The sequence below is a fragment of the Plectropomus leopardus genome, chromosome 3 (assembly GCF_026936395.1).
Source record: "Plectropomus leopardus strain MGB_pleo_1.0 chromosome 3, ASM2693639v1, whole genome shotgun sequence".
In the NCBI taxonomy this organism is placed as follows: domain Eukaryota; kingdom Metazoa; phylum Chordata; class Actinopteri; order Perciformes; family Serranidae; genus Plectropomus; species Plectropomus leopardus.
Genome location: NC_142178.1, coordinates 11,292,966 through 11,317,211, shown reverse-complemented (window position 1 = coordinate 11,317,211; position 24,246 = coordinate 11,292,966). Strand labels below are relative to the sequence as shown.

At 39.9% G+C, this 24,246-nt stretch overlaps 1 protein-coding gene across 2 annotated transcripts in view; it reads right to left on the bottom strand.

Annotated features, from left to right (window-relative positions):
• The window catches only part of LOC121942362 (alpha-1,6-mannosylglycoprotein 6-beta-N-acetylglucosaminyltransferase B-like), a 139,723-nt gene that overhangs the window by 23,899 nt on the left and 91,578 nt on the right, over positions 1 to 24,246 (bottom strand). For both annotated transcript variants that reach the window (XM_042485547.2, XM_088075586.1), the window contains exon 9: positions 3,712 to 3,843. In XM_042485547.2, coding sequence (XP_042341481.2) covers positions 3,712 to 3,843 — 132 coding nt within the window. The remainder of the gene's footprint in view (positions 1 to 3,711; positions 3,844 to 24,246) is intronic.

Genomic DNA, 24,246 nt, shown 5'->3' with positions numbered 1-24,246 from the left:
AGTAAATTCAGCATGCAGAGGAAATCAATATGCCAGTCCTGTTATCAGATGAGTGGGTGTGATTTAAGACTATCTCCTATCGGCTTTCAGCATCTTGCACATGTGCACCCTCACATGCACGCGCACGCAATCACCTAAACACAACAACACAGCGATCAGGACAGGCATCGTGTTGTCCAGGCATAATAAATGAATGTGGATGTCGGTGGGAACATAAAACAAAAGTAATTAAAGGGAGCTGAAGGGCCCCAAAGCTCAGAGCAGTTGATTAATGATGCCTTTCAGCACACAGGGCTCAACTCGACTGGTCTAACCTGACGAGGCAAGAGAGGGAAAAAGAGAGAGAGAGAAACAGTGAGAGAAAGAGATACAGTGAGAGAGAGAGGTGAATCGGTATATCATTGACCCGTCCTAAACCTCTGAGGATGGTGGAATTGTTGGGTTTAGATAAATGGTGAAAAGGTTAGGCACGAATGCCTGATAAATAAAAAATAAAAGTAAATACTGGAGAGAGGAAAAATAAAAAGAAGTGTTGTTTTATTGCTTTACAGCAGATCAAGACTAATTACTGGTGCATGTTACATGTCATACAGCTGACTGTAAATCTCAGTGAATTCTATAATGCCTCTCTTTAATTTCTGTCAAAATATTACTGTGCCGGATGATTTTATTATTCAAGTTCAAAGTTTCAAATAACAAAAAAAATCATAACCTCTGGCTAGTAAGCATTCCCAAGGCATCAAATACTGATGCTTTCTCATGCCCCTCTGCACGTGATTTCGACCCCAAGGCTGCCTTTGAGGTCCTTTTGAGACGCACCAGGCTTTCAACTAACTCCAATGTAAACCCATCCACAGCAAATCCTAACACTGAGAGCAACTGATGAAGCATAAAGAGAGAAAGCCTGTGAAAAGCAAGAGGGAAGGGGATGGATGGGTCAAACAAAATCGGATTTCATCCAGGAGATCGCAGTATGTACATAACATAATTTACGTGCAGTTGTTGTACAGTGCAGTCCCCTACGTGATGTATCCAGTCACGTTACGAAAAAAAGGTATTTTGTTTAAGCATGTTAAAATGAAAAAAGATAATTTCAAAACATTATCTTTTTTCTAAACCTAACCAAGTAATTTTGTTGTCGAAACTGAAACACAGCATTTTTGCAACCTAATCACATGTAACAATGTGTTTCAGCATCACATAGATATGCTACAGGTTACTTTGTGCATCGCTATGAGATGCCGAAGGTTGAAACCTAAGCATTCAGACTGTTCAGAAGACTCATTTTTTCTGCTTTTAGACAAGCTGACATCTGCTCATGATGGATTTTGTTATATGGTCAGCTGCTCTGGGCATGCTACTGCAAGTGTACCTTCACTGCTGCATGTAGCTACATGCTAACATCAGGCAAACCTGTAATATTGGTTGCAAATGTAGTTAATTACTTCACAATTTTGGATCATATTCCAGCTGAAACATCTCTGGTTATTTTGGCTTAGCGCTTTCATTGCTCCGTTACGGTCATCCCCCAGCTGCAATGATGAAGCGGAGACACTGAGATGTGAAAGACTGGTAAATGCTGACTGATCAGAGCAGACTGGGCTTTTCAGGAAAGGGGCTTAAAGAAACAGGCGCTAAAATGTGCCACCTGAGACAGAGGATGAATACAGATGAATATTCAGACAGACAGTATTGAATAAATGTGGGTTTTTTTTACATTAAACTATGGAAAAAATGTACTAGTAAAAATATTAAAAAACAAGTATGAACCTGAAAATGAGCATAATGTCTCCTTAAAAGCTTGTACTGCGTTCATAAATCTGCACCTGACCAGAGAATTAAATATCCTGCCCATTCTTCTTCATATATTTAAAATCGCTAAAGTGTATCTTCTCGTAAAAGTGAGGATAGATGTTACTCGTTCCATCCGTATTGCTGAAACATTCAGATAACTCTCTCTCCGCGAGCTTCTGGGCGAACAAAAGAGCGTCGCATACAAACACTAAAAGTCACATTCTGTTAGGGAAAGCAGAAATCAACACTCCACGCAGTAATGACAGAGCGGAAGGACTTGCTGACCTCAGCAAGCAATTAGGTGCAGACTGCTGGCTGAGTGGCATCTTGTCTGGGGGAATTGTGGGATTGTGTGTTTGTGAAAGACAAATCACGAGGAAGAAAGAGAGAGCAAAACAGGTTGTGTGCTGGGAAAATAGCTCCACAGCCCACCCGTAATGCATTTCTCTGTCTCCTAATTGGATTTTAAAAATACATGGAGCGGTCCTTTATATGTGGTGTCAGGTAGACTGGAGACACATTCCACTCCTCTGTTTTTTGTGGTCTCTCTCTCTCTCTTTTTCCTCTCTTTTATCCTTTGTTGCCATCCCAAAACACACTTTCACCATTTCATCTCCTCCTCTCTCTGCTTCACTTTCATTTGGCCTCCCATACTCACACATGCCCTCTCTTCCTTTGATCTTTATTGTTGCCTCTTCACGCTCAGAGCAAGAACAAGGAAACCAAAATGTCAATTGCTGTCTCCTCATACAGGGGGTAAACAGAGATGCCAATTTATTGGACCAGGACGGATGAGAATGGGACAGAGGGGGGTGGCTGCAAGCTGTTTTTAAGGGGCTGGAGAGGAAGAGGCTCAAGCCGGACTTTCAATCTTTTTTGTTTCTGAGGCAACAACATGGAGGACCTGAAGATAATATGAGCTTGTAACTCTGCTCTGCAGGGTTGTGCTGCTCATTTGTCTTCAAACGCACTGTGGCACTTTAAATTCTTGTTTTTGGGTATTACTTTACTGTTTTGTTGCCTCGGCCTCATGACTGTCATGGCCTAGTTTTCCAAGTTGTTCCATCTTTGTAGCAATGCCAAAAGCCATTAAGCATACTTTTGTAACAGTACAAAAAAAACCTCTCAGCCTGTTTCTTTTTAACGTCTCACTAATCTTTCTTCTTTCTCATGAGGCAGATGTCTCCTGTTTTTTCCCGTCTTCCTGTCTCTTCTTCTTTCAGTGTTTAATCGCCACCCTGCTGCTGACAGTGAGCCTCCGCGTGCATTAAAACAACAGCAATAATAAGCTGCCGAAACAGGGTTTGATTGGAAATCGTTTCACGCACGAAAACATGTACATGTCCCAGTGTGCATGCATGTTGAGTTGTCAATATCTCGTACCTCCAATCTTGTCCTGGTTGTGACATTTATATTACTCTTGCTGTGGAGAGTAATGGTGCATGACAGGTGGTGCAGTGTAGTTTGTGTGTATTTGTATGTGTGTTGTACATGACAACGTGCAAAATTATGCGTTTGACATATCATGCATTTTAAGGTCTTTAACTGAATGGAGATGAATGGTTAGAGTGACACGGTGTGTGTGTGTGTGTGTGTGTGTGTGTGTGTGTGTGTGTGTGTGTGTGTGTGTGTGTGTGTGTGTGTGTTCGCACACATGCAGGAGTGTGTTTGAAGTTAACAAGCTGCATGAGTTACTGTCAGACATCTGGACAGAGACATGTACACTTTATTACCAGCAATAATTAATCTATAAACACAGCCAATAAATGTATCTGCCTGCTTAGAAATTTTCTGACAAACACACTCCTGCAGACACACACACACACAAATATATGCAGGTAAAGCTGCACACACATACAGTGAGAAAATGGAGATACTCTAAATTCACACACGCAAACACAATGCGCATCCACTCACTTGTGTTTCTTGAGCGAGAGCCCCATGTGTTGCTTCATCTGCTGCAGGCCATGGTAGTCGGTGTAGATGAGGTCAAAGGGCAGCGGGCCAGTCAGCGGGCAACTGCCTCTGCCTGGGGGCACACCAAGGAACCTGCAACACACGGAAAGAAAACAGAGTTCAGATGAGCAGAGAGACATGACCAACAGAGGAGAGAGAGAAGATTCAATCCAAAAATAGTGAGCACAAGAACTGCACTTCAGAGCATCCGAGCATCCATTATTGACTTGGACAAAAACATTTTAGTTTTGTTACAGAATGGAACGGGGAGAAAGACAAGGTGAACATACAGCACAGCGGTGTTAGCTGGGACTCATCGATGTATGGAATGAGAGTGCTGAGGGTTTCACCTTTTTTTTTAAATTAAAAGCTAATTACTGTCTTTGAAGACTAATATAGTGCCTCGACAGCAGACAATGATTCAAATATGGATGTTGCTGCAAAGAGGCTACACTTTGGAAAACATGCATGCTTCAGTATTCAGCACTTCTATTCGGCAGCACAGAAGATTCATACATTCATCACAGTTTCAAGGTGGGCACCCAAGATTAACATCACCAGTTCAGTATCTGACCAAACGTCTCCCTTTCTGTTCCTGAGTTGAGGCGCTGAATAATTCCCCGAAAAGCATCTTTGATAAAGATCATATTCATGTGATAACCTCCAGGACTGTAAAATGCAAAGTGCAAAAACTGCAGTTGTTTGAATGGCCACTTGAGGCTGGCTCCAGAAGCGAGTCAATCCCCACAGACAACTTTACACCAGAAATAAACATGTTTATAGCCTGGTACAAAAATGGTTTTGGTCTGGATTGCTAATTTACAGCCTCCCATCTAAATTTAGTCACTTCTGGCTCCAAAAAACCAAGATGACGACAGCAGAAATGTCAAACTCAAGGCTTAAAAACTGATTCATAAACCCATGGGTGAATAGCTACGTCCATTATTTTATACAGTGTGTAATATTGATGTCACAGTAAGGCTGACCTTTCACCTCTTAAATAAAAAATACCACCACCTCACCACGTTTTCCTCTTAGACATTTGGCTGAGATTTTATCATAATTAGCGTAGTAATTCTTGAGTTATGGACAAAAACATGTTTTGTGAGGTCACAATCAAATTGTAATCGGTTTGTACTTAAGTCCAAGGGGATGTTTGTGACAAATTTGAAGAAATCAAAGTGTTCCTGGGATATCGCATTTATGAAAATGGAACAGATGGAATGACATACAACCAGAAAGAATAATGCCCTTTGTCTAAGGTATTTCTATGCTGTATAAATCTACTAGTGAAAGGATGTGACTTTCATTTGTCTTTATTGATCCATTTACTTTATAAATGTTTTTTAGTCCTCTATTATTGTCTTTTGTGGACTGACACATTCTTATAATGCAGGAAATGGCACAAGTCTACCAGTTCATTATATCGTCCCCGGTCATCTGTCAGCCTGAACTTTAACAACAGAGACCCAAGTTCAATCTAGAAACATGCAGCAGCTAATTAGCAAGATTGGAAGACTACAGTCCACATTGTCATTAATGACTGCAGCTGTGCACTAATCAGGCACATGGCATTTTCACACTATATTTCATTTAGATGTGGTGACACGAGTTAAGACCTCAGGTGTGACGCTGTGATGGTTTTCTCTGAACATGAAAGTATCAAGTGTAGGGATACAGTGTATTCTCATTGAGCAGCTTTTTATGGACTATAATAACCTAATACTAAGACTGTTCTCTCTTTATGTTTCCCTTGCAATTATCACCCCTTGCTGCTTTGAAATATACAGTATGTTTAACTAGGGGTTAAACTGCTCTCTTTTTAAAAATGTGTGTCCTTTTATTTGTATCAGTCTATGTCCCCTCTCTAAATTTGGATGTTTTAGCGCAGGTGGAGCGCTTCATGAATTTTTTTTTTACTTAGCATAAGTTTGAGTCATGATAATTGATGAGATCAATGGAGTAGCTGCTGCAGAGGCAGTGAAAGCAAACTTTGAGACCCTGCACAATAAAAGATTAAGTTTCACTTTTACTTCACCTGGTGTCCTACTCCTCCATCTGTGCCCAGAGTATGCTCTGTACTCCTAGAATGTGGTGCAATAAATAACAAAATGCTCCAATAGTGCCTGTAGTGAATGATCCAGCTCCAAAAATCTAAAATCAGTGTGTGTCAGCAGGTGATTCAACCATGGTGGGTTGCCACCTGGACGCATGGTAAACCGTGTGCTTGTTGTTATTCTAATCAATGTATTTTGTATAAAAAAAAAAACAACTTATCATATGAATTGTTACAATAGTAGCCCGTCGCTCAGTCCCTGACTTTTGTCCAGTTAGAAATAAAAGTGCTGAATGGATTGCTGTGAAATTTTGTACAGTCATCTGGAAAACAGAGAGTGCTGAATTACACATCCCATCAGCAGAAGAACTGAGTGCTTAGCATGAGTGGTTGTAGCTAAATAGACTAAACCTCATCAGCAGAAAATCCTTTTTTGATTGACAGCTGATCTCTGAGAAGTACAGAAGTGCAGACACAACAGCAGTGAGGTCTTTTTTGGAAGAATGGTGCCACTTTAAACCAGCAGAAGTATAAATTTTAGAATGCTTGCAACTTAAAGAATCAAAGCCCCTAACCCTGGAGCTGCTGCATTCAACTTGCTGAGCCATGCAGCAAGACAAAAGTGAGAGAAACAGATTGAGTAGATGGCAGCACAGGGCCGCATCTGGAGCACAGCACGAAGAAGGAACTTCAACAAAAATGAAACAGGGACCTTCAGAATGAAAAAGACCACCATTATACCCTTGCCAAATAAATCAGGATGACTGCATGATAGTTTCCCAACAAGGTGATGTGAAACAATCAAATACCAATCACTGTTTACATCTCCCCTAGCTCTGGGGAACATTTTCTCATATCAAAGTTAAAAATCTAAATCCCTCGGGTGAAGGGAGGGGGGGGGTGGGTCTTTTGACTGAAAGTTGAATTAAAAGTGTGTTTGTTGACCAGATAGCATCACATGAGTTACGCTGAGTTCAATCAAAGTCAAGCCAGGGCACACCGGGCAGGCCTTTGGCAAAATATAACTCAAACAAACAGGATGAAAAGAGCTGAATGCGTAATGACCTGGCTGAATTGAACCTTATAGCAGCAACATCAGCAACAACAACAGATGGTAAATGGATGGAGGGGGAGAAAATAGAGAGACAAAACTGATGTGTCGAGGTTGTGTGTGTATGTGTGTATGTTTGAATCAGGTGCTTAACTATAAGTGCTTGTTTATTTATTTATATACTTGCTGTGTTGTGAGATCCAGATGTCTGCTTGTCTATCGATACGAACACTCACTTCCCAAAAGTCTGCTTTGATTACAACAAGACTTTCCATGGCATACACGTTGACACTCACTTACACATGCACACACACACACACACACACACACACACACACACACACACACACACACACACTTACAAACACACGCACATACAAACCAAATGATGATGTACTGTGCCCAGTTTCACATCCTTGTTTGACTCAGTTTCAATGCATTGATCGACCAAGGGCTGCTCTGTTACTGTGCCGACAGAGCCGCTATCGGATATCTGACCTGTGAGTGGTCTTCTAGCTCTTACTTAGCTCTTATTTCTGTGACAGACGAGGCCAAAGGCTAATGGAGGCTGTAATGCAATTCATACCCCCAGTGAATTATATTCTGCTTTGCTAGTTTTACATTTGAGTCTTTTTGGCCTTCATTTGATAGTGTTGCGAGGCAGGACTTCTAGAAACTCTGCTGACAGCTACTAACCACCACAAGACAGCAGTGAAAATACACGGATAAAAGAGTTTGATGTAGTGATTGAAGCGAAACATGAAAAATGGGGTACTACTGTAAATCATCAACTGCAATGTGTGGGTTCTACACATAAGGGTAAGGGTGCTTTTGACAGGTGTTCTACGATGAATGAATACTGTAAATACTGGCACTGAGACAAAATAATCTGAACTCAAAGTTCACTTATACTTGCTCTTTCTGGAGATCTGAAATGCACCTCCTCGTCTTCACAACTGAAAACTGTGATATGTGGTTGAACCTAGTAGCAGTGAATTATTAGCCTTCCTCAAAGTGTTGTAGGCTTGGGCGATATAATGGCATTACAGTATACAAACCAGACAGGCTGGCCAGAACTGCTTAGGGCCTCTGGGATGGGCTATATAAGAATTCTGACAACTGTATAGTAGAAGATGTTAATTCGGTCAATAAATGGTGGATATGACAAATTATCCGGATCGTAAAACACACTTTTTCACCTACTTTTCCATGGAAAATTAAAAAAAAAAAAAATAATTATTTGACAAATTAATGACAAATGATTTAGATATTTTTGTCTGGGAAAAAAATGGGATTAAATGGGTTAATGCTCTGAATGTCATACAGAACATTTACCTCATCCGTCTATAACTATATTGCCAAATGCATCAGGAGGTTTAGGCAGTTGTTAAAATGTGCACAGATAATTTACTGTAGGTAAAGATTTCATTCAAGAGTACCACTTGACAAAGAAAATCTAAAGTGCATTGCTAAAATTGGATAAAATTGTGTACATTCTTCTCTAAAGATTAAATTGTTGCTATTTTTGTTACATAAAACTGACAATAGTTCATTAAAACAATGTACCTTTGTGAGAAGACTGTAAATCATGTCAAAATTTATACAGTTTTTAGTTCAACATCCTTTTAAAAGAAGGATAGATTTGGCATCTATTCATGTCTGTGTTAAAAAAAACTCAGTCACTGGTCCATAAGCACACTAAAATGGTCCATACAGGCTGTTAAAAAACCCCTTTTTATATGATCAAAATGTGATTACAATCTGCAATCCTTGTTCTTTAAAAACTGCAAAAATACTTTACGTGTATTCACAAAAAAATCACAACTCCACAATCTTTCTTACAATTCAACCCACAGTGTTTTTTTTCTTCTAGAATCACACCTGGATGCTGCCTGCATCCAAGCTTGTTAGAGGCTAGCCACCATTTGCGGATTGAAGCCTTGCAACACATTATGAAATAGCATGATGGGATTTCAAGTGTGCTCTCTGCCTGGAGTGTGGTGCCCCTCATTAGTCTCGTTTCCATTAGCGATATAATGTCTGCTTCCATCCTTATAGATAATGGAGAACTCTCGTAGTTAAAGAGGCCTATTCAGAGTCCACTCAATAAGAACCAATCAAATTTCAGGGATGACAGGGAAAAGCACGCAGTCTACAGCATCTTAGGTTTACATAAGATGTGCTTTGTGTCCTAAAACCAGACTTCTTAACTCATGAAGGTCGTAAGCTGCACTGATGTACTCAAAACAAAACTAAATAAAATGAAGTGAACATCTTGGATGAAGCCTGGGAGGGTTTTGGTGACCCTGTGGCTTCCAGATTGCCATACCTGTTGTCCTCCTATAGTACATATTCTCACATTTTTTCTTCCCTAATGGAACACCTTCAGTCACATCACCATATTTTCTCACAGGTTCCTCCCTCATCTCTTCCTGTGAAACCTTTACGACTTTGTACTGGGAGGTTGGAGAATGTGACAATAAGAAAAGCCTAAGTCACACACTACAGCTTTCTCTATCGGTACATCAATGTGAGGATAGTCAAAGTCTGGGCATGCTTTGTTTTTAACTGTAACAAGGTATTCAGTAGGAATTCTGTGGTGTAACTGTAGTTTGATTTAAAAGAAATTTGTTTACTGGGATGTTTTCTGCTACAGTCTGACACTTGAATACATGTTGCACAATGGAGGTACTTAAACAAAAAGAATAAAACAGATTGGCATACAGAGGGTGATAACAGCACTCTAACAGAATGAGTTCTACTTGTTTTAATTTCCTCATACCACATCATATTCTTACTTAATTAAACACTCTTCAAAACTGCAGAAAAGGAGCTTTCTTGTAGGGCCAAGGAATTAAAGTGACAATCAGTGTTCAGTTTATTTCAATGCATCGACAAATGGGCCATATTGATGATGTTACACATTTTGCCAGTTTATCAATGCCCCGAGTCTGACAAATAATCCAATTAGGATGACATGTTCAGTCTATTTGCTTGGAGTTGGCTTTGCCATATCAACACCAGGCTGAATTAATTTTTTCATACTAAATTCAATTTGTATCACACACCCCATGAGGCACATACACACATGCAGAAAAAAAGCTGTAAATCATGATGATCGCTACACCATCTCTGGTTATTCATTGTGGAAAGCCAGCAATAACATAATATGTCCAATCCATTTTCATTATGCAGCGCTGCAGCTCAGTCAGGCCTTTTGTTTGCCTGCAGATGTCTATCAGTCACTCTGTGTGCAGCTCTGTCAGTCATAACAGAGATGAGGGGGACAAAAAGTAAAAAAAAGGGCTTGGATGACTCAAGTAATGCTAACTGGGATTCAAAATAAAAAAAAAGAAAGACAGACAGAAAACAAAGAAAGGAAAACACAGACTGTAATGTACCAACAGCTGAGACAACAGCAGCACGGCAGAATACAAGCAGCTCCTCGGTTCTTCATTTTCCATCAGCAGCCTGCTTCTCTCATTCTTTTCCTCTAATCCCTCTCTTTTGGCAGCCGTTCAAGCATAGCACATCGGCCAAGAGTGAAAATTAGTTGTTTATTCTTGAAATAGTCTCATTTACGCTCTCTTTTGTTAAGAAACGTCGAAGGATAATTTCGCTGATGAAACTACATTGAATACCTGACCTCTGCATGGTTTATTTTTACAAAGCTCAACTGCACCAGCTGTCCACTAAATTCACCCTTTGACAGAGGTTATTATACCCTGCTCACACCTTGTACAGGACAGTTCAATGACATGCAGCTAAATTTGGATGGACTGCTAATTGTACAAACTGTTGCCGTGTTAGAAACAGTCAGTGTCAGAGTTGCAGTTTTGCAGGCTTTGATGCAGGTACATTTCCATGCCTGGCACTGTTTGTTGCCATTGGTAAAATTAAGTAAGTTATATAAGGATAGTATTATAAGTATAAGTAGTACCTTTACTTTACACTGAGATTTTTACATTTTTTGCTTGATATGTAAACTATGTAAACTGAACTTACTCCACTACATTTGTCTGACAGTTTTAGTTACACTGACACGGAACATTTTACTGCACAATGAATACTTTTATTTTTGCTATTTTAAGTACATTTTCAAGATAATACTTACATACTTTTACTTAGACTTAAGTTAAGATTTTGAATGCATTACTTTTACTTATGTGGCCCATGTTTAAAGTGTTTTATTGCTATATTTACTTAAATAAAGGATCTAAATACTTTTTCCAAGATGCTTGTCGTAAAACTTCAAATGGATTTGAAAGGTTTAATCTGAAAGTATGGTATTTAAAAGATTGCAAATATATAAATTTAAAATACTTAATAAAAAGGCTGAATCATACATATCAACGCCTTACTGTAAATGCGGAAATGCTGATATGCAGAAAAGACCCTATTTAGAGGTAGAGGTTGAAAATAGACATCAGCAATACACACACACACACACACACACACACACACACACACACACACACACAAACACAGGATGGCAGCTATCCCAGACACAATTCAAGTGCCATGCAGGGCCACGCAGGAGTCCAATTACCCAAGGTTCTCTTGTCTCTTGGCTGGCATCTAGTCAACGGGCCCTTAGAATGAACACAAACACACACACACACACACACACACACACACACACACACACACACACACACAAACGCAATGGAATGCCGTATGAGTCGTACGAGTCTATATGAGTGTGGAAGAACTGAAGAACAGCATAGTGATTAATTCCAATTAATGTTTCCTTTCTATTGATTGTAAAGAATATTCAAAATCTATAAAGCCTGTTTAAATAAACCACTTCACACAGTCAACCAGATGTCTTTAAGAAAATAGTGTTGTTAATGTTGATGGTTCTCCACAATCTGAAAGTAACCTGGTACGGTCGGTTGTTCATGAAACATTCTCAATAGGGCAACGTCTACTGTTGACAGATCAAAAACTGGTAAAATTGGGAATGAAAGGATATCTGGAAGATGTGGCAGAAGCATTGATTCCACTGCAGACAATAATGAAACACAAGTGTTTTGGTTGTTATACAGACAACTATGAAGGTAGAGGCTTGTTTATAGCTGTGGATTATCATAGTGTGTTATGTTTGACAAAATTATGTTGTCTAAAATAAGAGCTAAAACAATACCTTAACTCACAAGGAAACCTACAAAACATATTGTCGGAATTGTGGCATTGAACATCAATTTGAGAATTCTATTTTTGATTTTTTCTTCCCACTTTCCATTTTGCAATGCAGTAGATTTACTATCATGACAGAACAAAGCCATGATATTAATTTTAACCCTATGAAACAGCCCTAATGTTGACTGTACAACGGGATGCAGTATATTACATCCTGCATTCACACATTATGATCTCAATTTTCACAGATTTAAAAAGGAGACTAAAAAAACCTTTGAACTTTTTGCTCAGTCAGAAAATGAAAATGATAGATACAATCTCAGTGAAGTGCTGCATGTAAGCGTTTGCCATTGTGTGTGTGTGTTTGCGTGTGTGCTACTAGTTATGTTTTCCCGAGCACAGTGCTATATAGCTATTCCGCTCAATAGCAAATGACTGTATTGATCTCCTAAGGAGCAATTTAGCAGGGTGTTATTAGACACACAAAGGCACAAAATGAGCAATAACACACAGCATATTGCTTGTGGAGAGCTAATACTGGTCATTTTGCCCGTAGGTCTAACACCGCTATGTGTGTGAAGTGTGTGTGTGTCTTGGTCAAGTGGGGCAGAAACGGAGATAATTTATCCTTTCTCACTCCTGTTCCCTAGTTTGTACGTATTGAGAGAGAGAGAGAGAGAGAGAGAAAGAGAGAGTTCTTGTACATACATACATACATATTCACATAGTGAGGACCTCACATTTTTTCCAACAGAGTAAGGACATTTTGGAAAGTGGGGAAATTTTGGCTATTCTTCAGTTTTGACAGTTAAGGCTAAAATTTAGGTTAAGGTAAGAATTACATCTAAGTTACAGTTAGGGATTTAGTTGCGATGATTAAGGTTATTGTAAAGGGCATGGGAATGCATTAAGTCAATGAGGGTTCTCACAAAGATAGAAGTGCAGGAATGCATGTGTGTCCGTTTATCTGTAAATTCACATTTTATTCAGAAACCAAAGTCAGACCTTGGAGATTATAGAGGTATATTTTCCGTTCTTATTATCACTCCATTGTATAGCTGACTCTCCCACACAAACACACACATTTCCTCTTTCAGATTTTTTTTTTTTTTTTTTTACTATTTTCAACCTCTTAATCTTTCTGTCTAACATTAACTGATTTCTTTCCCCCTCCACGCCCTCTCCTTCTTCCTCTTCACCCAACTCTTGCTCACTCCCACTTAATTTTTCCTCTCTCTCTGACTTCCTGCCCTTTGCATTTAACTTGTCATTCCTCCTTTCACCTTGCTTTCCCATCTTTGGCCCTCCCTCTCTCCCCTGCGTCTCTAATTCTCCCTCTCTCCACTGGAGCTCTTCATCTGAGAATTTTATTATCTCCGACAGGAGTGTTGAATTTTTTCCTCTTCCTTCTTTCATCTCTGATTCGTCCCTCCCTCTGCTGCTCTCTCTCTCTCTCCCGTCTCCCTCTCTCTCTCTCCGTGAATTGGTGTTTATGATGCCTTGCGGCTCCCTTATCTAGTGCACCCTGCCTTAGCTGATAACTGGGGCCTGTCAGCTGCTTATGGCACTGCCGTATACGTCTTATATGTGTGTTTCGGTGCATGTGAGTGTTTGTGTGTAAAAGATAGTGTTGAATGGTATGTATCCATCTGCTTGTGTGTGTGTGTGTGTGTGTGTGTGTGTGTGTGTGTGTGTGTGTGTGTGTGTGTGTGTAAAGTTAGAGAAACTTTTCCAAGACATGCACAGATTGCTATCCCCTGGGTGTAATCAGAGGCGGATGTGGAAACAGATGATTACATGGATGTTTAAGTGTTTGATTATGCCGTGTGTAAGTGTGTCTGTGTGTGTGTAAGTGTCTGTGAGTGTTTTTGTGCCCAACTATCATTTGATTGCGCTGAGTATTAAAAACATGTTGATTTACAACAGTATTTATTTTTCCAGGCATAAGTTTTTAATATTCAAGCTATCTATGCCACACACATGCACACACACACACAGATCACTGAGTGAACTTCTTGACATGTAAAGTAGACTTGTCTTCCTAAAACGGGAGTATTATGCAGCCTACAGCTGCCTCCAGGGTCCACACATAAGAGGATCAAGCCGGTGTTGCATGATTTTGTCATCATGTCACAGTGATAAACTTTTTTACCAAGTTTTAAAGCAGAAAGTTTTTGATGTTACCTTACGCAACACCAAGGCAACATTTTTGACGAAATTTAGGACTAGAATGTTTTGGTTTCTATCTTTCATTTTTTGCACAGTCCTTTGAAATTATTTACAGTCAGTTAGGCTGGTAAACATGTAAACATTTCCCTCAAAGTTTTGCGCTAAAATCTACAAAACGATCTGGATGAAATTGTTAGACATGCAGTTCTATTTCACACCATCTTTGCTCTCCGAATGCGCTCACTTGGCTTGACCACTCTCCTATATGGAAATAGAAGTGATTACCATATTGTTTTCTATTTCTGTTTTCTCTCCTGGCAGGGTGAGGACTGTATTTTTCCTGCATGCATAATGCTTGTGTAGATTAATGATTGTTGTCCAGGTAAAACATCAAGAAAAAAAAACCAAAAACAAAACTGTCATTATGAAGTTGAAAACGCTTCACCCAAATTGTTGTTTTGGTTGTGAAAAACTGAATAAGCAAGCTAGATGTTCCATAAAGCCCAGAGAACTGTTTCTGATTTGCTTACATAAGAAAGAAAAGTTTAAACAAAGATGTGATTAAAAAAGTGCTTAGCTTTAAACATCAAGGTATTTTCATCATAATGTTGTGCAATAAAGAGCTTATTCTGTCAGTGCATTTTTTTCACCAACAATAGAAGTTGAGGAAAATGTGCATGATTTAGTTTTTTGTTATACAATCCTCTAGATGTTAGAATTACTTTTTTTTTCTCAGGATGAAGCAAAATATTAAAAAAAGTTGAACAGAATATAAGAAATGAACCAGACCAAAGCAAACACTAGATTTGATCTTTCATACCATCAGTCTGTTTTGTCATGTCTTTATTTTATGCTAGGATACACACAAAGACAAACGCATACTCCATGCAACTCTTGTGACAGTCTCAGCTGCTTCCACCCTCCTCTCACTGCTGACCCTGTCTCGCCCTCTGTCAGCCAGGACTGTGGGGATGACATTAGCTGACAGCACTGATTGGAATGCCCTTCAACTTTTGTGTCAGGCATACAAACCCACACATCACACACACTCTGGAATACTGTGCAAATGCATGTCTACTCACAAACTGCACTCTCACATTCATGCACACAGTCAGTTACACATCTCTGTGGCCAGTATGGATCGTCACAAACACACATACAAACACATATTCTTGTACTCCTACCTTTGTGAGGACCCCCATTGATATCATACATTCCCTAGATCCTGGATGCCAAAACTTAACCCATAACCTAACCTAACCCTGAACCCTAGATCAATTATTAACCCTGAAACAAGTCTTTGAAGAGGTGAGAACCAGCCAAAATGTCCTCACTTTGCAAAAATGTCCTCACTTTGCAAAATTGTCCTCACTTTGCAAATAATGTCCTTGTTCTGTATGCAGTATGTTTATTGTTTGGTCCTCACTATTTAGCATATAAAAGCACATACACACACACACACACACACACACACACACACACACTGCGTATGCACCCTCTACTAATAAAGCCAGATCCTGCTTTGTTTCCCAAGACGTCAGGCAGTCCGCCCTTTTTCCATCGTCAGCAACTTTTGATCTAATCCTCCTAAATCAAGAAGAATAAGAGTCGGCATTGCTTGTGACGGAAGAAGTCAAGGGAATTGAAAGCACACGCGCGCACACGCGCGCACACACACACACACACACACACACACACACATACATACACATACATACATAAGGATACACATGTGAGACTGCACAGCACACATATGAAAATGCATATGGTGGGATGCTGGTGTGTAAATAGACACTTTGGCCGATATACAAATCATTATGCTCTCGCACATGGTGCAGATCAGATAAATCCACTGTGCAACCTGCTGCCGGTACTCAGAAAGGAACCAAACAGAAGAAGAGTGCCAGTCAAAATGATACAGCAGGCAGATGCCTTTCACTCAAGTGTGGAGCGAACACACGCATATGGATGAATGTGAACAAACACTCACAAATCATCCCAAGTCAAGAGGACGTGTGGATGCAAGTGCCATCCTACATCCCACCGCACACACACACCCAGAGTATTCAAGTGAACTCATTAGCATTACCCCACTGACGGGGGAAAGCGCCAACTGAGAACTAATTTTCATCGATGTGTGTTGTAGGCCATTGACCCTTTGAAGCTGCACTCAGATGCCTGAATTGAGCTCGAGCTCACACCTGAAATTAGACTTTCAAACACAAACTGGCACTAGAGGAAAAGATTTTCCAGTCACAGTGAAACGACAGAGAATATACCCACCTCTCATCGATGCCTCAGTAACATTCAGATAAAAAGTCAGCAGTGTTGTTTTCTTCAGTAACTATCATTCAGACTTGACAAGCGTTAATTAGCAAGTTGCTTGTTCGCACATAGAGCTGATAGACTCTGGAGCAGCCATGCAAAAGTATCAAAAGTGCCAAATCTTATAGGGTGGAAAGAAAAAGGTGGCACAGAGTTCAAATGACACTGCTGATTTAGTTGCATTCCAGCACACTACAGTATCGAGGGGAACATCGCAAACATTTTATGTGCTCAGCATCAGCCTGATGGCATCGTCACTGTGTACATGTAATCAAGCTAACATTAGCTTTTAGTTCAAAGCACAGTGGTGTCTTGGTACAGCTTTGCAGAACAGCTAGCATGGCCGTAGACTTGAAGACAAATGCAATCTTTCCCCTACTTCGTGCCTAAATATAACCAAACCTTCACCATCACTATTTCGGACCTGAAAACAGCTTTATTTTTGTAAAACTTATTTGTGACATCTTTGGTAGGAACTGACATATAATGTCCTTCAGGACAATGTATTTGGTTGTTTAAATGAGGGGACTTGTTGAAAATTTTCTAAATAGAATATTGTCTGGATGAAATAAAGGCACGGCAGAAGAGACACAAAGGGATTGATACTGCTGTGGTACATCTGAGGTCTATGTAAAAAGGGCTAAGAGATGGGAGACTCACACAGTCTGTGCTGAGTTCTCACAATGAGTCTCAGTGTGAAAAGTCAGCTCAGTTCTCAGGCAGGGTTCAAATCCAACTTATTCTTGATTTTAACATAAAAAATACTTAAAAACAATAGAAAGAAATAAACATAAAAGGGGTAGAAGGGGATTTCTGTGGGACATAGATGTTGTGGACTGCTCACTGCTTACATCTCTTTACCAGACAAATAGAGCAGAAACACAATGTTGGTTTGTTGGTGAAGGAGCTGTACAGAAGCTGTTAGAGCAACCTCTGCCTGCACTGATACTGTCGGCATCTGCAAAAAGTACTGCCAGAGTGCTTTATAACTGCATTTGAGTTCAGTTATTACCCAGAATTTGCTGCACAGACCAAAGATAGAGGAAGAAGAAAAGGCTAAGGTGACGCAAAGTGGGAGAAAAAAGAAAGAAAAAAGTAAAGGTAAGAGAAAAGACAGCAATCTATTCAGATTTAGTGAAATCAACACCTTTCTGCGCCCAGCTTAATTTCAAGGCTGGCTGCCCTAAAATGGCCCAATTTTCTCCTCCGAGGAGGCACGGAGATATCAGGTGCACTGACATCAGTTTGAGCCCAGCTTTGACAGCTCGTCGCTTTTTAAGCCATTAGGAAGAGGAGACATTGACAGCATCATTGAGCAAAATGTTTTGGGTTCTCATGTTAACTCTTAACAACTCCAGGGAGGCCTACAGTATGTTGGCACCAAACCCAATTATGCTTGACTTTGCTCACATCAGCTGCACTCTCTTTTCAACAAACGTGGAGATAACAAGGGCTCTGATATAACTAACAAGCACTGTCAAGTTTGCTGAAGGATAATGTGGATAATAAGAGGTTTCTGGCCCCATTTTCTGCAGTGCTTGGCACAGATGTGATAAATGGTGTTTCTGGTTTGAATGTCATTTAAATTACTTTGGATTTTAAAGACAGAATTATAGATTGTTATGGGTAGATAAAGAATCGAGAGTTGACACTACCTAGTACACAGATAAGATACACAGATAGCTGTTATGTTCAAAATGAATCATTGATAAAAGTCGAAATAAAATAATTTGAGGGGAAAATAAGGATAAAAAGCCACAATGTTAAGAATACCATGTGTTGCATGTGATCCTTTGCCAACAGTTCAGTTTTACAATGCACATAACTGACGATGCCACTATTGATATTTTCCCTTAATGCATGACTACATACTTTCCTAACATCCAAATTGATGACTATGTGCTTGCTCTGCAGGTACTGCACACCAATTTATCTGTTGTGGTCATGCACCATTGCACTGAGAACCAATTAAGAACCATTATGACTTTGATAATATTTCAAGCCAGGGCTCATTATTTCTCTTAACCCAAGAATGAATTAAGTTCTTGCATCACACAACAGTATGCTGCCTAACTCAATCACATAATTACTTTTCTATATAAAAAACTAGGCATCATAAACTTGTGAAAATAAAGTCTTGAAAGTTGAATGGCTGCCTTATGTTTGTATTCCTCTGCAAGCCAGTCAAGTTGCAGTTACAGTTCACATCCATATCTGTGAAAATGTGTCTGCTTCACACAAATGTCATCTCCGCATTACATAAGAGCTATACAATCAGCACAGTTTCAAGGTGGACACCCAGGATTAGTGTCACCAATTCAGTATCTGACCAAATGTAACCCCTTCTGTTCCTGAGTTAATAGCTAGAAAAGTGTTTTTGCAGGACATTATAATTTCACAGTGAAGTTGACCTTTGACATTTTGAATATATAATATTAACACTTGGTCATTTTATTCTTTCAGATATTTGTGTGACATTCTGAAACAATAAGCATATGGATTCTTGGGTTATGGCCAACATGTTTAAAATGTGCTAGATGAGGCCACAGTGGCCACCAAGATCTTATCAGTTTTTCCTTGAATCCAAGTGAATGTTTGTGCCAAATTTAAGAGAAATTCCCCGAGGTGTTCATGAGATATCACATTCACGAGAATGGGATAGACAGATGGACAACGTAGAACATAATGCTCTGGCTGTTGCTATCACTGGCACGGACTGATAAACAAATATGCATATACCATGATGAAGAGTTTCTAAGTCGTAATGCATTGGTTACCTATGAAGAAATAAAGGATTTATAACTTATAGTCAGAGTGCCTCAGATGCATTTAAGTTAACCTATACCATTGACTTCCAACACAAGTAAGCTGGAAAGCCATTTTTTTAAATTGATACTGTAAAAGACTGTTTTTTTTAAAGGTAAACTACACAGGATTTGACTAAATATCATAACAAGACCATGTCTAGACTTACGCCCCAGACACACTGCATGTGTGAGCAACATGTGACAGCAATCTTGCCAAAGTGCAGCTTCTTACATGCTTGCAGTGTTGACACTGGCAGTGTTGTTGCTGTGATGCTTCTGCAGGGCTGCCTGCTACTATGAATACTGCAATTCCACAACTTCAAGCACATTTTCAACTCATTTATGAAGGCATGCAAGCTCCTGCATTGTCAACAACACAGTCCTGTAGATATTTCACATTAAAATGCCTTGTGTCATCAACTGATGGGATTCTGTCAATAGAAATGTTGTCAGAGGACTTTTATTTTGAAAAAGAAACAGGAAAGGTTGAATAAAACAGGCATTTCTATTTCCTTATGTCTGTGACAGATAAAGACAAAAACTGTAATAAAAGGTGGTATAATGCCAATATAATTACCAAAGCACAATTTTCACTGTTTATTTCTGCTGACAACCGCACGTGGCAGATGGAAAAAATCAGAGAGCAGCAGTTTCTCTAGATGTGCCTCAGCTTAGAAGCAGCTGAGATGCGCCTGAGCATCGGTGCTCATACAGGCAGTGAGGCTGCTCTACCTTTTGTTTATGGGCATGGAAAAAAACAACCCCAAAACAATAGGTTCTGTGATGCTCACGCACCACTCACGCAGGCAGTGTGTCCCAGACGTCATATTTATATACCTTTAATGAAGGCTTACCTCTTTTTGCAATAAGTTTGTTCAAACTAACATGTCAATTTTCTGCTTCGTGAGGGTTGCCGCCAGTGCCTCGTTACAGTGACAAGCTAACATTACTCTAAGGTTTAATCAAATGCTTCCACAAATCTCTTTTGAGATCGTTTGATGTCATTATGAACTGATCAGAACTGCTTGCTAGATTTCTCCACTTCTCTCTAGTCAAGAGATTAAAAAAGCTTAGTTAACTGAGGGGAGGAGGCTGTAATGGGTCAGACGTCGGAGCATTTTAGCAAAAGCCAGATGTGTTACTACATGCGATTACATTTCCTCCTTCTCTTTTTCTCTCCTTTTCCTTATTTCCTTTTACGTGTGCCTTGGGCAGCCTCTCGTGAGAAATAAAGCTCGGTGAAGGAAAGGAGGTTGATGAATGGCTGATAGCGTTGGTTTTACTGGAGCTCGCCTCAATGTGTCCCCAGGCCTTGGAGTCTATTCAGCACTAAAACTCCCCTCCCCTGCTTCCATTCCCCAGTAAGAGGAGATTGAAAAGCCCTCAGCGCCAGGGTCTGGGATGACGCAACACACACACTCCCACTCAACACACACACACACACACACACACACACACACACACACACACACACACACACACACGTCTCTCACACATCCCCTTGCTGTACCTGTCTGCCTTGCTTTTTTTCCCTCCTCACTTTATTCAGCCAGACCCAACTGTTTTGGCCCTGCAGCCGATAGAGGCTGACCTCCCTTAGTTTTTCTTCACGTAGTCACACAACTGAGGCCGTATAAAGACCAAGATGGAAACTGCCTTTACTCTTCACTCATTTACTCTCAGACAAAATGGCTTACAGAGGAATCTGTTTCCCCACAGGGACAACAAAAGACATTTTTAATGGTCGCCGTGTTGTCCGTTATAGATAGAAAAGCACCAATCTAGTTAATAACACTGATAGTGACTGTAGTCTGTTATCAGGTCACACTTTTGTTTACACCTTGCTACATATATGGATGTTTGTTAACCAATCACAAATGTGATTGTTCCAACAGCTGACTAACATCTATCCATAAACGTGCTCAAACACATGGATAAATCACATGTATGGACTATGAGTAAGACACAAGTTTTATTCTCTGCATAAATTCTTATTCATGCCTCTCTCTCACCCCCACCTATCTTTCAGTGGTCCAACTGATAAGGGATCAGAGTAAAATTAAAGATTGATACAGATTAAAGATTGAGATTTAATATTATACATTTACCCAAATGAGGATTTTGAGAAACACTAATTAGTAATGTAGATAAGAAGAACAGACATAAAGCAGAGAGAATCTTGACACTTAGAGTCATAGTGAAATGAAAAATAAATCCTGTGTCCTTGTGTCAACTGTTCATTTCTCTCATTATATGCTAACTATGTGTGAAAAAAAAAAACATTCGGGAGATTTTTTTCACTCTTCTATCACCTTCTTAAAAAGAGTAAAACTCTATTTCACTCATCTTGAACTTGAATAGCCTGGCAGATCGCGTCTGGTCCCGTCCCAATCAAACAGATTTACAGTTGATTATGCCAATAACAACTATTAATCTGATATGGAGTGATTTGATACGATGACTGGCAACTTGCAGAACCTTAATGCTTTTGCAAAATACGTAATGACATAATTTTTGGCTCACGTATCCTCGTGTCGGGGACACTACAGCAAACATAAACCCAGCCTTTTGAGAGCAACCCAGATAGCTGCAGCTGATGTGGAAGTTGAAGTGCTCATTTCAGATTCTGATAGCAGAAACCACAACACATCATCACAGCTCATCTCTGCACCCTGTCGCCTTTTATGTTTGCCTGTGGCATATGTCACATGTTTCATTGCTCAGATTGGTTGAAGGTCTATCTAATGGCATCCAGAGATATTTTGCTTTACAACTGTTAATAACTCCCCAATACAAATTGGAAATAAACTAAGAGCTTTCTGATGTGTATTTGCCACTTGGTCTGGCAATGACACACTAGAACTCAGAGGTGGTTTTGTAAATCTGTCCAATCAAATTTGATTTGGGAATGACAAGCCACCGCACTCATCATATTAAACCACATTTTACTGTTAGCTACTGGGTAGCTGGCAGAGCAAAGTCATAGTAGGAGTTGTGTGTTTGGATTTCAACTGGCAATAACTTTGATTATGTACATAGTATTCTTGTTTTATTAATAACACACATCCTCCCTCTCCTGATCTAACATCACATGTGGACGGAGTGTATGGCAGTGAACATTCCCGCAGCTCCATGCATCTAAAGTCTATTGCACAAACACGCTATATTTGTTCTGATTACTTTTATCACAATCCAGTCAAAATGAAAGGATTTAAAGTTACTCTTTCCATAAACTCAGTTTCAACAAAATTTGCAATATTCAGTTTTTATCATTACTTTTTTAATTATTTATATCATTACATTTTTAACTGCGGTTGATTGTTTGGTTTATGTTTTAAAACTCTCCCCATGTTTTAGTGTTAAAACCCCAACTCAACAAGAGCAGATGTGCCAACATACACACAGGCACTCTCGAAAGAACACCAAGGATTGTGCTAAATCAGCTAAAGAAGCATAAGCAGCAACTTGTCCTATTTGTATTTCTGAGTCCCAGCTGTGCCAAGCAGACCAATTAGAGGTAATGTCATGCGGAGATGTGAGTCAAAGCGACACCAGAAACGAAAGACAAATTCCCCCGTGGGCCACAACAGTTTTTTCCTTCAGTACTTTAAATCTGAGACAAGGGATAAAGGAAGTCATTACCAAGTGTTGGGTGGTGGTGGGATGTGTGCGTGAGTGTGTGTTTGTCTGTAAGGGGTTAGAAGTAAGGGTAGGGGTGATGAAATGCTGTAAAAATCTGGGAAGTTGCTAACAAGCACATTGATTTGAGCTTAGAGGCGAACAACAGAGAGACAGAGCGAGGAGGAGCAAGACTGATAGAAAGAGAAAGAAAGACACATGGTAACAGAGAAAGAGAGGAGAGGAGAGGAGAGGAGAGGGAGATAGATGGTACTGAAAGGGGAGAGGATAGGTAGTAAGGACAGAGGAGGAGATAAGAAATACAGAGAGAAGAGGAGATAGGATGTGTGGAGAGGAGAGAGAGAGGGAGAAGAGATATGAGGTACAGAGGAGATAGGAAAAGAGCTGAGAGTAGAGGAGTTAGAAGTTTGTTTCTGCTAACACACTTTAAGCAGACAAAATGATGCAGACAGAGCATATGACTCATTTGCACGCTCTAGTTTTTAACAAAGACGCTTTATCTCACATACCAAACAGTCGCCCACAACTGATTAATGTTTATGTGCTACAGTTTCTCTTAAAGAAGAAGTTACCTCACAAGTTTCACACACCTCAGCAGCTTCTGTGGAATAAAGAGATCAGATACACACTCCCTACATAAGAGTTCGGGTATTTTAATAGGAGACGCTTCTCCAGCGCACTTACAGCCAAGTGTCTGATAATGTTTCGAGTCAGCTGCTTTCCAAGTTATGCATAGTTGTTGCACAACAAAGTCAGAGAAAACAGAAGAGAATTAAAGTTATGAAAAAAATACGAGAAAGCAGCGATGTAAGGAAAGTGAGAATGGCTTAATTGCCAGGGAGAAGAAAGGAAAGCAAGATGAGGGTTCTTAGGTGTGGGCATGTGTGTGTGCTGCATGTGTGTGTGCTCTTATCTGCTTGGGGCAGGTATAATAAGGCAGCTCGTAGCCAGCCTGTGGGAGAGCAAGAGGTGAAGCGAGGTCACCGACTCCATTCTCTCTACAGGCTTCACTTTAATGATGGCTGAAGGTGAGGGAGTCAGGTTGTAGGGGATGTGATGGAGGGAGAGCAGACAAGGGGAGAAAGAGAGAGAAGGAGGGTTTATGAGGCACACAGTCCCACAGAGTGTGACTGTGACTTTTCATGGTCGTGACTGAAAAACAGAAACCTCAGAACAAAAAGAGGAAGGCGTAGTAAAGACCTTAAATAAGAGCAGCTACTCCTACAAACACCCACAGATTCACATTCACTTATTATGCATATTACATAAATAACACTTCTAAGAGGAAATGTATGTTTTCCAAAGGT